The 12,522-nt window shown below is 47.1% G+C and overlaps 1 protein-coding gene across 4 annotated transcripts; it reads right to left on the bottom strand.

Annotated features, from left to right (window-relative positions):
* Positions 1 to 1,844: 1,844 nt before the first annotated feature.
* On the bottom strand, positions 1,845 to 12,487 carry FAM221B (family with sequence similarity 221 member B). Of its 4 annotated transcripts, XM_019799327.2 has the most exons (8): positions 12,174 to 12,487; positions 11,873 to 11,930; positions 9,284 to 10,307; positions 8,992 to 9,135; positions 3,414 to 3,524; positions 3,056 to 3,253; positions 2,750 to 2,869; positions 1,845 to 2,395 (listed from the first exon to the last, which is right to left on the bottom strand). In XM_019799327.2, exons 3-8 carry the CDS (start codon positions 10,305 to 10,307, stop codon positions 2,358 to 2,360), a joined length of 1,635 nt encoding a protein of 544 aa, XP_019654886.2. In that variant the 5' UTR covers positions 11,873 to 11,930; positions 12,174 to 12,487; the 3' UTR covers positions 1,845 to 2,357. The 4 variants fall into 4 exon arrangements, with proteins under 4 accessions (XP_019654886.2, XP_019654887.2, XP_002918931.3 ...); XM_019799328.2 differs by lacking the exon at positions 12,174 to 12,487 and having other exon boundaries at positions 3,056 to 3,184; positions 11,873 to 12,116; XM_002918885.4 differs by lacking the exon at positions 12,174 to 12,487 and having other exon boundaries at positions 11,873 to 12,116.
* Positions 12,488 to 12,522: the final 35 nt, after the last annotated feature.

Raw genomic sequence — 12,522 nt, forward strand, 5'->3', positions numbered from 1 at the left:
AACACTTAGGACGAAAGCCACCACTGTATCTTTAGGATTTTTTTTTTTTAAGCACATGTCCTTGACATATATAGGTGCTCAATGATTGTGGAATGAATAACATTTGGTGTTTCATTTGCTTTCATAATATGTAATACATATGTATTGCATACATATTCTGCCCCTTACAATCAATTTTCCATATTATTACATAGTCTATGTAAATATACTTTGTAATGTTTGCATTTTATGTATTTATTTATTTTTAAGATTTTATTTATTTGAGAGAGAATGAGTGGTGGGTGGGGCAGAGGGAGAGAGAGAGAGAGAGTGCCGGAGAAGCAGGATCCCTGCTGAGCAGGAAGCCCGATGCCATGCGGGGCTCTATCCCAGGACCTGGAGATGGTGACCTGAGCCCAAGGCAGATGCCCAACTGACTAAGCCACCCAGGCACCCTCTATATATTATTTATTTGAATGAGTTTATCACAGTAACCATTCCTTTATTGACTATTGAATTAGTTTTAGTGAATGGTCATTAGGGCTCTAATTGCATATCACCGTCAAGAACAGCTCTTTACTTCCAAAGATAGTAACAATCTTTGCTATACCCATATTATTGTTAGAAAGTCCTTTTTTCCTCGAAAGGGGAGATATTTGACCCTGTGATTTCCCCTAGGAGTTCTAACAGTCCAGATTGCATCCCTTCCTTTGGAAGTATAGACAGCTTCCCCCAAATGTGGGGAAATGTAGACTGGCCTTTTCTGTCCCCTAGAGGATACATGTAGTTCTTTGTGGTGCCTCTGAGACCGCAGCAGCCCACAGAACTGCTCTGGAGAAGCTCAAGAGATAAGAAGAGCTGGGATCTAGGAAGAGGAAGGAAACCAGCCAAGCACGGTAGACGACGACAAAGCACTTTGAAACTGGTTTTTTTCTGTGGGTTTTCAGGGAGAGCAGGTAGTACAGAGATTATTCTTTTATAGAGTCAGAAACTGAGGCCCAGAGAGTGACTTGCCTAGGATCACAGAGCCCATTAGTGCCAGAATTTCCTACTCCTCATAAAAATAATTATGATTCACTGATTTTGGCCATAGTCACTGATTTCGGCCCCTTGCCCACAGTTCTTTACTCCACATTCTTGTGATCCTTGGCAGCTGCCCTCATCTGAGAGCTGCAGCTCTCTGTAGGTTCTGACCACTGTCTCCAGTACTGAGCCCCACCACTACATCGGCTACTGGACCTCATTAGAGACTTCTGTTCCTTTAACTGTTTTTGTTTGTTTGTTTGTTTTTGTTTTTTTTACAATTTGTCAGTTGCTTCCTGGCTTTACTTTCTTTCCTTTTGTATGGTCAGCTCTCTCCACATTCTCAAGCCTTCTTTTTGCTTTATTTTCCTGACATTCTCCTCCCTGGCACCCTCCCATCATCAACCATCAGTCTAACTATTGTGTTTCTCTTCCTGTTTAGGTTCCTGCCTCCAGCTGTACCTGAATCTTCAACTACCTACCGATCAGGTTTTTCTGTGATTCCCCACATTAGCCTTCCCAAACTTCTCCTCTCTCTTCCTGTCTCCTACTCCCGACTCTTACCCCTTTACTTCACAAGCAGCAGCTGACCTTGTCTCCTACTTCACAGGGGAACTTCCACAAGATCCTGCCTCCTGCAGCTCAGTGAAGTCCCATCATTTTCTTTCTTCCTTCCTCTTGGTCTTAGGAGGTGGTGTTTCTCCTCTCCAGAGCAAATCCCTTCACCTCTGCTCTGACCTCATTCCCTCCCTCCATCTCTGGGATCTTGTCTTACCAAGCATCTCTCTCTCTCTCTCTTCTGCATCCTTCAAGATCTTTTTCTCTACTGGTTCCTCCCCCTTTTCCCTCCTAAAAAATGCTTCCTTTCCTCCACAACTCCCTCTTGATATTGTCTGACTTCTCTCCTGCTCTTTTCCTCCAAGCGTCCTAAAGAAACTCTTTCAAACTTACTGCTGTTTGGTTTCTGCCTCTACTGCACCACTGAAACTACATTATCTGAAGTGCCCAAAGACCTAATTATAAAATCCAATGGGCGTTTTTCAGTCTTTATTACTGGGGTCCCCAGCTGCATCTAACATCAGTGTTCACTCTATCTTCCAGGAACCCCCTCCCTCCTTGGCTTCCTTGAAGCCACTCTGTCCTGCTGATGCCAGAGCTAGCATCTCAAAATGTGGGTTTGGTGGAGGCAGGTGGCTTGATCCAGCCTGTCTCATATGTGGTACTCTCTTTTTGCCCCCATTAGATGCCAACTCTAAGGTCCTAGGTTGTCTCTCCCTGGGCTGGGATCTATCTGCCCCATACAGAACCAGACCAGATTCCAGTGGCTTCCCTTTTATTGCTGATTTGAGCCAGGTTCAAAGAGGCCTGTGCCAGGTGTTGACAGTGTCTGTCCCTGGAGGAGGGAAAAGCAGAGGTGAAAGGGTCAGGTATAGGTGTCAGACATAGGGTCAGGCCAGAGGCTTTGTGGGCCAGGAGGCCCAGGGGGTCTGGGGTGGGAGCCAGGACAGCCAGAGGGCCCCTGCTTCTGTAGAGCCTCAGAGTCAGAGTTGCTGACAATGGCTTCTCGGAGGGTAGGCATCTCTGCAAAAGGCACATAGTCTGCTCCTGGGGTGGAAACCAGTGCAAGTATGGGGTGCAGCGGGTGAGAGGGTGAGGTAGTCCTGGATGGGATGGTCGAGGGTGGGAATACCTTCCTGCTCGGCCTTCTGACTATGACCCCCTCCCCCGTTCTAGGCGGCCCCCTCACCATGAGGCCTCCCTCCTCGTCGCCGGGTCTCCTCAGTCTCAAAGAAAGTCTCATGTTCCTCCCAGCGCCTGTCACAGGCTGCACAGAGGAAATTAGACTCAAAGCAGTTGCAGCAACAGCCTAGGGCAAGGAGGAAGCCAAGACAAGTATAGGGAATTGGGGCTTCCCCATGGGCTGACGATTTTCTCATCTCTTCCATACCAACCACAAACCCGATTTTCTTCTACCAATCCCCCTATCCTTATCCCCAAACTATTTGCATCGTACCCATGCCCACCCCTGTACTCCCCTCACCCTAGAAATTACCTTTCACCCTGCAGGGATGGGACCCAGTAGCTGCATGGTCTTCATGGCTGTGTTTGCACCGACATTGGGCCCTCCAGGCCTTGGGGTCAAAGGTAGCTCGTCTTTTGAGCCAGAACTCACCCACCTCCTCTGGGCGTGATGGGATAAAGCAGAACATGAGGCAGCGGCACTGACCCACATTGCAGGGCACGGATATGTCTATGGGAATGGGGATGGATGGTAGGATTATACTGGCACCTAACAGGGCCTGGCCTTCCTGTGCCAACCCCCTCCCCCATACCAGCACCCACACTTTCTCTCATATGGCCAGACTATAGTTATTCCTACCCCCTCACAGGGGCTGGTCAGTTCTCCCGACCTGAGATGATCTGGTGCTCTTTCAACAAGTGTCCACAAAAGCATTTAGACTCATCTCCAATCCGGAAACAGTCCCATAGATAATGCGGGCAGCGCCAGCCAATGTAGAGACCTGAGTGTGGAGGGATTAACAAGGAAAAGTGAGAAGGAAAAATAGCCTAAGGCTCTTGCCCAAGGCGTTCTCACCTCTCCCCCTAGGAGTATTCACCTCCACCCATGAGTTCTCATCCCCACCCCTTTAGACTCCCCCCCCACCCCCACCAGGTTTTCTCAGTGTTCTACAAGTTTCAGTTCCTTTCCCACCCCAGGATCCATTCTGTCTCTGTTAGCCTGTCAGAAATGAGTGAAGACAGTCTTCAAGATTATAAATGAAATTTTGTTTGAAGATGAACACGAATCTTGCCAAGTTCTCTGTGACTGTGAAGATTCCCATTTCCTCCCCTTCCCACATTAGAGCCCAACTTTGTTTTGTTTCCTTGAAGTGTCTAAGGTGAGGGAAGGGAAGGTGATTGGCCAGGTGTAGAAGAGATGGCGAGGACTGGCACCTAAGAAGCAAGGTTGTTGAAGGGACCAGAGGCGGAAGAGGAGGAGGTTGGGCGGCTCTGGGACCAGGAGGAGGGCTTTCATCACTTTTCAAGGTTTGCACCTTCCCATTTCCTTTCTGTGTTCCTGGTGTTACTAAACTAACGCTATCTATGAACTTGAGAAGGACTGTCTATGGTTCTGTAAGAATCAGGAGAAAGAGGTAGGCCAGAAGTCATGAGTGGTCAAGATCAAGAAATCGAAGCTTGTGAGGCTTATGAGGCTAAGAAGTATCCCTGAGACCAGGCACCAGTGAGATGCCACAACCCTTGAGAGCCTGGGATCTCATCAGTGGGATCTGAAACTGGCTTCATGGTCAGCCTTACTACAAGGCAAGGATGGAGCCATGTAAATGTGGGAAGAGAACCAGAGAGCACATCCCACTCAGATTTTCTCACCCTTCAGGAGACCTGAGAGTACTCCAACTTCTAGGCAAGAATCCCGGATGGGTCCTCATGGAGTGGGACCTTCAGCCGTAGTACTCATTCCCGTTTAAAGGCTACAATGAAGTGTCACCTCCACCAAAAAGTTGTCCCTGAACTTCTGTCTGTCTTGGGGCCCCTTCTCTTTCTTTGACTCCTTGTGCTACACCTATCACAGTACAATGCATCAGAATGGACTTTTCACTTGTGTTCCTCTTAAACTGTAAGTTCCTCCAAGGAAGGGTCTGTCTTTTCACCTCTATCTCTAGTCCTCGCTTAGGGCCTGGCCCAAAATAGGTGCCCAGAGAGCACAGACTCCTTGACTGACTAAATGAAGGAGGCAATTCCTTCAGGAGGGAAGAGAGACCCAGTATTCCAGGCACAGCCCTGAAGTTAGTGTCCTCTTGGCCTTTGACTCTGGCCAGGACCACAATTCACAATTCTGTGCCTAATTGTCAGTCTAGGTTTTCTTGCCTTACCCATGGTCTTTCAGGGTCTAAAGCCTGTCCAGATGTGGCTTTGGCTTTGCTACTTCTGTCTGGATACTGACAGCCTGTGGTGCCAGTGCTCCATTACACCAGTGAGTCTTGGTCAAAGGGGCAGGGTGTAGGCAGAGTCACAATGGAGGTGAGTGGGGGCCAGGATTCCGCTAGAGGAATTCTGAACTCTGTCCAGAGCAGCAGGACAGGCTGAGCAGATGAGGTGTGGAGGTGAAAGAGGGTCAGTGTCCATAGATCAAGGTCCCGCCTGACGGCCCGGGAGAGTCAAGTCCAAGCACTGATATGGGAGTCAGTGTCCAATTCTCAGATGAAGATGAAAGTTTAAACAGAGACTAGTAACTATACCTCGGACTCCATTATAGGTGTCAGTGCTCTTAAAGTGGGACAATTGACATCAGGCCATGTAGTCCTGAGTGGGACCCTCTTCTCTGCTCTGATTCCAAACACTCTTCCTGTTATAAGAGGACAAGAACCGGCAGGGGGAGGAGACATCATCTGGGGTGCCATTTTGATTCTGTATAAGGTGATTCTACAGAGTTTTGCCTTAAGAATCTTTGCCCCAAGCATTTTTGCGGCAAACACTTTCACTGCATGATTAGTTGGCCATAGGCAATTTTGCCACATAAAATTACGAAAAATAAAAGGACACTCATTAAAAAGGACGTAAGGGGGGCGCCTGGGTGGCTCAGTCGTTAAGCGTCTGCCTTCGGCTCAGGGCGTGATCCCGGTGTTATGGGATCGAGTCCCACATCAGGCTCCTCTGCTAGAAGCCTGCTTCTTCCTCTCCCACTCCCCCTGCTTGTGTTCCCTCTCTCTCTGTTAAATAAATAAATGAAATCTTAAAGAAAAAAAAAGACATAACGAAAAATGGAAAATGAATATCAAAATTTAAAACGGCTTTATTGCAAAATGCAAAATATTTGAATTTTAAATGAATTTATTTGTTTACTTTTAAAGATTTTATTTATTTATTTGACAGAGACAGCCAGCGAGAGAGGGAACACAAGCAGGGGGAGTGGGAGAGGGAAGCAGGCTCCTAAGCGGAGGAGCCTGATGTGGGGCTTGATCCCAGAAGGTTGGGATCACGCCCTGAGGCGAAGGCAGATGCTTAACGACTGCGCCACCCAGGCGCCTCAAATCTTAAATGAATTTAAAATGTATAGAATAGATTCATGGCAATACTGTGCGATTAACTGATTTTATTTTGTGGATTGTACCTAAGCACTTGTCTTCAAAGTCTTTCATTCATAGTATTAATACGTTTTTGGTTTTTGTTTTTGTTTTGTTTTGTTTTGCTTGTTGATTCATCTCCTTGTGTGGTATCACACTTTTTCTTTTTTTGCTAAAATTTCTTCCTTCATTAAGAGAGGTATCAGTTCCAAATACTCAGATACATATTTGTAACTGAGCTTTGTATTGCGTTGTGAAAGCTTTCTACACTGCTGTTCGTTCTTGGTGATTGTCACATGTCCATAGATAGACATTCCAGAATTGTATGGGAAGGTGAGTGGGTTCAAAACTCTGTGTCACTGTGTAGACAACTATGAAGGCTAAGATTTATATAATATAAAAATGGGAGTACTGTGTCAATGGAGAAATGAAACCAAACTGTCAACCAGTTGATGAAACCAACAAACTGTCAAACCAAACTATCAATTAGTAATTTTTTAATCATTTATGACAAATTGCCTTATGGTCAATTAATTTTGTGGTGCACTATTTGTGGCAAAGGTGTCTATGGCACAGATGCTTACTCTGAAAATACCAGATAGGGTACAACACAGTTGATTCCATGGTCATATAATCACATTTGCATGGTAACATCTCTTTTTCTTAGAACATCTCCATACAACATACAGCTATCTTTACATGAAGGATGTCTCCAGTCCAGACCTCCCTCCTGAGCTTCCAACCCATATAGCCAGCTGTCTCCAGACTCTTTTACCAGCATGTTCCACCAGCACTTAAAATGTGGTATAGCCAGTTATTCCTTTCAGACCTGGCCATCATCCTTTGTCCTCTGTTCATCCAACACATACCTGTCATGCATCTACTCTGTTTTAGGCATTCATTAATGGCACCATCATCCAATCAGTCTCTAAACCAAAACCTAGAGGTCATTCCAGGCATGTCCTTCTCTCTTATCCTATACATCCAAAGATCCAAAGGTCAGTTTTACCTTTTTAACATTTCTTGAACGTTCTATTTCTCTCCACCTCCACCCATCTACTTCTTACCTGGATTATTACCAGTGCCCAATGTAGTCTTCCTATGTCCAGTCTTTCTCCAGTCTACGCTACTGCCAAAGCAGTCTTTCAAAAACACAAATTTGTTCATGTTATTGTCCCATTTAAAATCTTTTAGTGACTCTCAGCTGCCCTTAGGTTAGAATCCCAACTCTTGAGCTTTGTACAGAAATGCCTATACAGTTCTGCCCTTCCAGAGCTGAGCTCTGTCCAACATTTCTTGCAGTTTCCTACTGGTGCCTTGCCCTGTCATATCTCGCCCTATCCCAGTTTTTACCTGGCCACCTCTTTTTACTTATCTTTCATATTTCAGCTGAGAAGTCTTATTCCCCGAGCCCCCAGGATTGGGTGCCTCCCCCCCCCTTTTTTTTGCTCGTGCAGCACTGTGGGATGACCTCAATGATAGCAATTATTAGAATGAATTATAATTATCCTTTTACTTATTGGTGTCTCTCATTAGAGTATAAATTATTTGAGGGATTTTGTTTTTGACATCCCACCAGCCACTGCCTCCACGTCTAGCTCAATACCTGGCACATAGTTGGTGATCAATAAATGCTGAATAAATAAAAGAAAAGCTTACACCTGATCCTTCTCTACACAGCACACATACTAGTTCTCTAGGGACTCAAGATCCCCAATATTAGGAGGGAACCCTAAATACCTTTTTCAGGATTGAACGACACTTAAATTACTATATAAAACTGCCCATTTAAACAGGAAAATGAAGAAGTTCCACGTGAAGAAGTATAGCGGCCTTGAAGAGTGGGGAGGAGGCAGGAGGTTCTGAGATAGAGAATCAGGGACTGAGTGACAGAAGATGTTAAAATAAGCAAACGAAGCCATTTCAATGCCTGAATTGAGACTGAGAAACAAATGAGATCAACGTGACTTTCTTGGCCAGGGGTGGAGGGGGAAGGGTCCCAGCATGAGAATGAGGAAAGTAAATTGCATGGAGAGGGGAGAAGGACATAGGATTGCCTAGTTGTCTTTATATCTTAGGCCCACCTAGTTTCAACATAACTCTCTTCCCATCATAAGGGGAAAGGAGGTATGAAAGACAAAAATAAATGCACTGATATCTATTGAATTCAGTCTAGGAGCCCCAGAATCTGCAAAGCAGGTCAGGATGGTCTTCCTTCTGAAGGTATTCGCTATAGACACGAAGTTCAGCAACACAGGTACACATGCTCACACACCGGAGGGCACGTGTTTACACAGTACATCTGCACACCCTTTACATGCAGGCTTGGATAAGCACAGCATGCCACTAGTGGGGCTGGCAAGAGTACTAATTCTGGGCTGAGACTTGGAATCAATAGGGCTTGAAGATATGACTCTCTTCTTTGGTGAAGAGACTCACAACTTTTGGGTACCCAGATGATAATGGGTCTGGCATACAGGGTGACAACCTCTTAATGGAATTCCACCAAGGGGACCAAGGCCTTTTGCTATGTCAGAGCCACAAGTCTCCTGGACTGTCTAGGGTCCTGGGCCATCTCTGCCTTAAGGTCGGTTTGGTGCAGGCTCTCAGAGCCCTAGATGTGCGGCTGGCCTATGGCCCTTTTTCTTCTTCTTTTTTTCTTTTAACCATTTTAGTTTAGCTACCTATCCCTACCTGGGCTTTATATGAATATCCCCACTTTTTTCTGTACCCATGCCATCCACTTTGGCCCACCTATCTTCTCCCCTCCTAGATTATAGGCAGTTAGCATTGCCATTTCCACAAGGGACAGCGATCCATTGATCAGGGCAGGTTCCCTGATCCATTTGTATTGGACGATGGCCATGGGTCTGTCACAGGCTTCTGAAGGGCTTTTTGGGCTCACCTGTCTGGATGGCATTCAGGGCTGCATTCTTCTCCCATTGGAAAAGATAATTTGCCGGAGCACCAAACTTCTCTCTGGGCATTGCCTTGGCCACTTCCATGAGCTCTGCTTGCTTAGTGGGGACCACTGGGTGGACTGTGTAATCTGGGAAGGGAGAAGCTGAGTAACCACTGGGAAGTGAGGAGGCCCTAAAACTAACAGAAGGGGCCAGATTAAAAAAATAACCCAATCCCCTCCTCCTGGGGCAGGTATAAGACAGTGATGAGAATGGGGAAAGTGCAGGCACAATTACGGCTAACTCCTTTCTTCCCCTTCTTCTTGCCCAGCTGTTGTCCAGGCTGAGCTGTGTGTGCGGTGCTGTCAGTGGCATCCACCCGCTCCTTGTCCTCTCCTTCCTCTTCTGTTTCCTTTGCAGATATGTCCAGGTGGACTGGGGCTGAAGGGCTTGAAAGGGAGTGCTTTTGAAGGATCTCAGACTCAGAGCTCTGGATGGATCTCCTTGTCCACGAGACCTCAGTGGGAGAATATTTCGAGAGGTCTTCCTTCGGAGTATCAGGGGAAGATACAGTGACATGGTCTTGTGATGAGGTATGAAAAGAAAGGTGTTTCTCTGGGACCTCAAAGATGTCAGTCTCCAACAGGGTTCCAGGGATAGGGGTTTCCAAAGTGATCTCAGAGTATCCTAAAGAAGTCCCAGAGATGGAGGGCTCTAAAAGGTTTTCAGAGGTGTAGGTCTCTAAAGGAGCCTGGGAAGTAGATGGAACAATATGAGATTCAGAGGTGTGGGTCTTTAAAGGGGTCTCAGAGATGGAAGGTTCCAAAGGGGTTTCAGAGGTGTGGGCCTCTAAAGAGGTCTCAGAGATGGAAGGTTCCAAAGGGGTTTCAGAGGCGTGGGTCTCTAAAGGGGCCTCGGAAGCAGGTAGCACCATATGAGATTCAGAGGTGTGGGTCTCTAAAAGGGTCACAGAGATGGAAGGTTGCAAAGGGGTTTCAGAGGTGCGGGCCTCTAAAGGGGTCTCAGACATGGAAGGTTCCAAAGAGGTTTCAGAGGCGTGGGTCTCTAAAGCGGTCTCGGAAGCAGGTAGCACCATATGAGATTCAGAGGTGTGGGCCTCTAAGGGAGTCTCAGAGATGGAAGGCTCCAAAAGGGTTTCAGAGGTAAGGGGCTCTAAAGGGGTCTCAGAAATGGAGGGCTTAAAGGGTGTTTCAGGGATAGGGGGCTCCTTTGATTCCTCGGCAGAGGGGTCCTTTGAAGAGGGGTGCTCCGCCGCATCCATGGTGGTATGAGGCTCTTCTGTGACCTTGTCTGCTTCCATCTAGTGGTAGAATAGGGTATAGGCTTCATTAGGTTGGGACTGGGGTTAGGGAATTAGAATGAGGTTTTCAGTGCACCTGAGATACAAGGGGAAAGCAAGATGAACTTTGGATCAGGGTATGGTGCCAGGAGGTTCACCTGTGTGCCTAGACCCCATGTGACATGCAGCTACAGATTGTGAGAAAGCTGGAACTTAAAGATAGAAAGGCTGAAGCAGTCAGAATCCCATCAGTAGATGGTAGCAGAGGACTGTGACCCAGGAGGGAGCCTGAACATAGCAACTTGGCTAGTCCAAGAGCAGGGTCCTGGGCCTTAGGACCATAGAGGTCAGGCAGTGGAGTTCTAGGGACTGGGATGCCAAGCCAAAGGGGGGTTTTGCTCCTAAGAGTGCAGGACAATGCCACGATGTATTAGGCAGGGCCCTCACCACAGTCTGGTTTTGTCTAGGGACCACATACACGCTCCCTTGATGATGTCACTCATGTTCAAGGCTTCAGTTGCTTCCAGCTGGTATGCAGATGATTCCTAAATCCATATTTCCAGCTCAGACCTCTTTGCCCAACTGCTTGCTGGACATTGCTAAATGGATGTCCCACAGGGCATGGAAGCTAAACTCTGTGAATTATTTTGGTCTTACCCTTTCCCCTCAAACCTCATCTTCAAATAGGCACCAAGGACTATATTTCCTATCTTCTAAATAATCCCGAAATCCATTCTCTTTCTTTTCCCTCTAATTTTGTTCAAGTTCTCATCATTTTCTACCTGGATTATGTATAACTTCACCCCTCCACCTCCTCCAGCATGTTAATCCACTTAGCCATTCTTTCATTGATTTTTGTAACTTATACTTTTATAAACAACCCAGTCTTACACTTTCACCCAGGCACTGTGCTAAGCACTAGACTCAGTTGAAAGAATCTGGGAAGGAGACCAGGTTAACCAAAATGACAATACAGATGAGTTGGTGTTGTGCTGGGGTAAGGTCAGGATGCTGTGGAGTGGGGTGACAAATTTGTCTTGGAAGGATGTCCAGAAGAAGTCAGTCCTCCTTAATGACTCGATGGAGATCTTTCTAAAAATGTAAACCTAACAACGGCATGCCTTTGCTTAAAAACACTCAATTGTCTCAGCCTAAGGATTAAGTCTAAATTTCTTGGCCCTAACATTCAAGGCTTGTCATTATTTGCGACACTGCCTAAGCATTCCAGCCTTAACCTTCTGTGCTCCCTACTTTACCCCATGCTTCAGAGATCTAAACACATCACTTAACATTCATTAGCGTCTTTCCAAAGGGGAAGTTTGGGAAAAGAAGTAGGGAGAGAGGTAGGATGATAGGAATCTGACCAGACATTCAGCAAGAGGAAAATGGTACTCGAAGGTGGAGAACCAGACGATGGGAGAAGAAGGAGAAAAAGAAGGGGAAGAGGGAACTGGGCGGAGAAAAGTGGAGCGTAAGGATGAAAAAGAGAATTGGAAGGGGTTGGACTGAGGTGGGAAGGGGCAGAAGGTGTTAGGAGGGGAATGGGATGAGTGTTTGGAGGAGGAGCCTTTGGAGAAACCACATACCTCTGGGCTTTGGCTTGGCTGTTACAAGTCCTTCCTTAGGTCACGATCTCCTCTGAAGCTGGGAAGAGGAATTGTTAGCGAGGGATGGAAGGCTCTTGGTTGAGACCCGCCCTGCAGTTGCTATGTAATAAGAGGCCTTGCCTTCAAGTTTACCACTTGGGGAGGGAAATTGGACCCAAAGGAACTCTGGCCAGATCTGGGGGAGGGAGGGAGGGGGAGGGACGAGGGGTTCCGGGGCCGATGAGGGAGGAGCTTGACTGAGACCTCTGGAACCCGGGCCGGGAGAGGAGGGATCCGTTACCAGGGCAACCGGAACGCCCAGGAATCTCCGTGGCAACAGCACTGGTCTCCGGAAGAGTCTGCATTGAACCCAGAGGGGACGAGCCTAGAGGGCTCACTTCTTTTAAAGGGTTTTGCGGGATCTCTGTGACAGTGTTTGGGTAGTCTGCGGACATCTATGGGGACGTCTATAGATGTCTGGGTTTCTGAGAGTCTCTGTAGGGTTCCTATGAGATGTGTGTGGCTCGATCAGTGGGGGCTGTGAGGATCTGAGGTTGGCATCAGGGATCCGAGGTTGGGGTGAGAAAGGCAGGGGATCAGGGAGCTGGGGCTGGGGCGGAGTCTGTCCTCGGAGGCCCGCAGAATCAAGT

This window comes from Ailuropoda melanoleuca, chromosome 7, assembly GCF_002007445.2.
Source record: "Ailuropoda melanoleuca isolate Jingjing chromosome 7, ASM200744v2, whole genome shotgun sequence".
NCBI lineage: Eukaryota > Metazoa > Chordata > Mammalia > Carnivora > Ursidae > Ailuropoda > Ailuropoda melanoleuca.

Coding starts and splice junctions, on each gene's coding strand:
- FAM221B (XM_019799327.2), bottom strand. CDS start 10,307: ATGGAAGCAGACAAGGTCACAGAAGAGCCTCATACCACCATGGATGCG. Junction 3,525..8,991: donor CCTGAATGCCATCCAGACAG/GTGAGCCCAAAA, acceptor CTCCACACTCAG/GTCTCTACATTGGCTGGCGC. Junction 2,396..2,749: donor ACGAGGAGGGAGGCCTCATG/GTGAGGGGGCCG, acceptor TCCCTCCTCCAG/GGACAGACACTGTCAACACC.